Source organism: Colobus angolensis, unplaced genomic scaffold (genome assembly GCF_000951035.1).
Source record: "Colobus angolensis palliatus isolate OR3802 unplaced genomic scaffold, Cang.pa_1.0 Scaffold136, whole genome shotgun sequence".
NCBI classification, from domain to species: domain Eukaryota; kingdom Metazoa; phylum Chordata; class Mammalia; order Primates; family Cercopithecidae; genus Colobus; species Colobus angolensis.
The window spans coordinates 14,504-15,431 of NW_012114444.1; the positions used below are offsets into that span (position 1 = coordinate 14,504).

Here is a 928-nt window from a genome sequence, read left to right on the forward strand (position 1 = left end):
AATTATGCCCTGTTGGTTCCAATGCTGGGATTGGCTGCTTTTCGTAAGTCATGGTTTTCTTAAAATTCATGTTTTCTGGGCTGAGAGTGTGGAGCTCCGGTGAGGGAGGCAGCATGATGTGGGAGCCTGAAGGCTGTGACTTTGGGACCTGCCAGGGACAGCCGAGTTTTATACCATGCAGTGAACTGTGGGCCAATCACTTCACCTCTGAGCCTCCGTTTTCCTGTTCACAGGAGATGGAGAATCATACTTAACCTCAGCACATTGCGAGGATAAGTCAGCCAAGGCGTTTAGAAGCATTTTGTGTGGGGTGGGTTTTAATAACTAAGTTCCCTCTCAAGGCTTTGCTGCTCTCAAGTCAGGGGGGCGGTTCCTTGTTTCAGGTGCCTTCATAAGGACTGATGGGGGAAAAAATGGGTATAAAGGAAACCAGTGGGCTGGGTGTGGTGGCTCACACCTGTAATCCCAGCACTCTGCAAGGCCCAGGTGGGCAGATCACATGACCAGTATGAGCCACACGGCAAAACCCCGTCTCTACAAAAATACAAAAATTAGCCAGTCGTGGCGGTGCACACCTGTAGTCCCAGCTCCTCAGAAGGCTGAGGTGGGGAGATCAGTGGAGCTGGGAGGTCGAAGCTGCAGTGAATGGAGATGGCACCACTTGCCCTCCAGCCTGGGCAACAGGGTTTAAAAAAAACAAAAAAAGAAAACCAGTTTTGGAAAACCAGTGATGTTTAATGTTTAGGAAATCAATCTTCGGAGACTTCATCCAAGAAATCTCTGCTTGGCCTGGCCAGAAATTCTCTCTAGTTTAGATTGACTTGGCACCATGCTGGGGACCTGTCAGTCACATGCAGACTTATATCCCCACCACACAATCAATTCACTGATGCAGAGGAGTGAGTTTTGTGTTTCTTCACATTCCGTG

At 48.9% G+C, this 928-nt stretch overlaps 1 protein-coding gene across 1 annotated transcript in view; it reads left to right on the top strand.

The window, feature by feature from the left end:
- Positions 1–928, top strand: part of CCDC127 (coiled-coil domain containing 127) — a 9,339-nt gene continuing 8,411 nt past the window's right edge. The window contains exon 1 of the mRNA XM_011934411.1: positions 1–43. Coding sequence (XP_011789801.1) covers positions 22–43 — 22 coding nt within the window. The 5' untranslated portion in view covers positions 1–21. The remainder of the gene's footprint in view (positions 44–928) is intronic.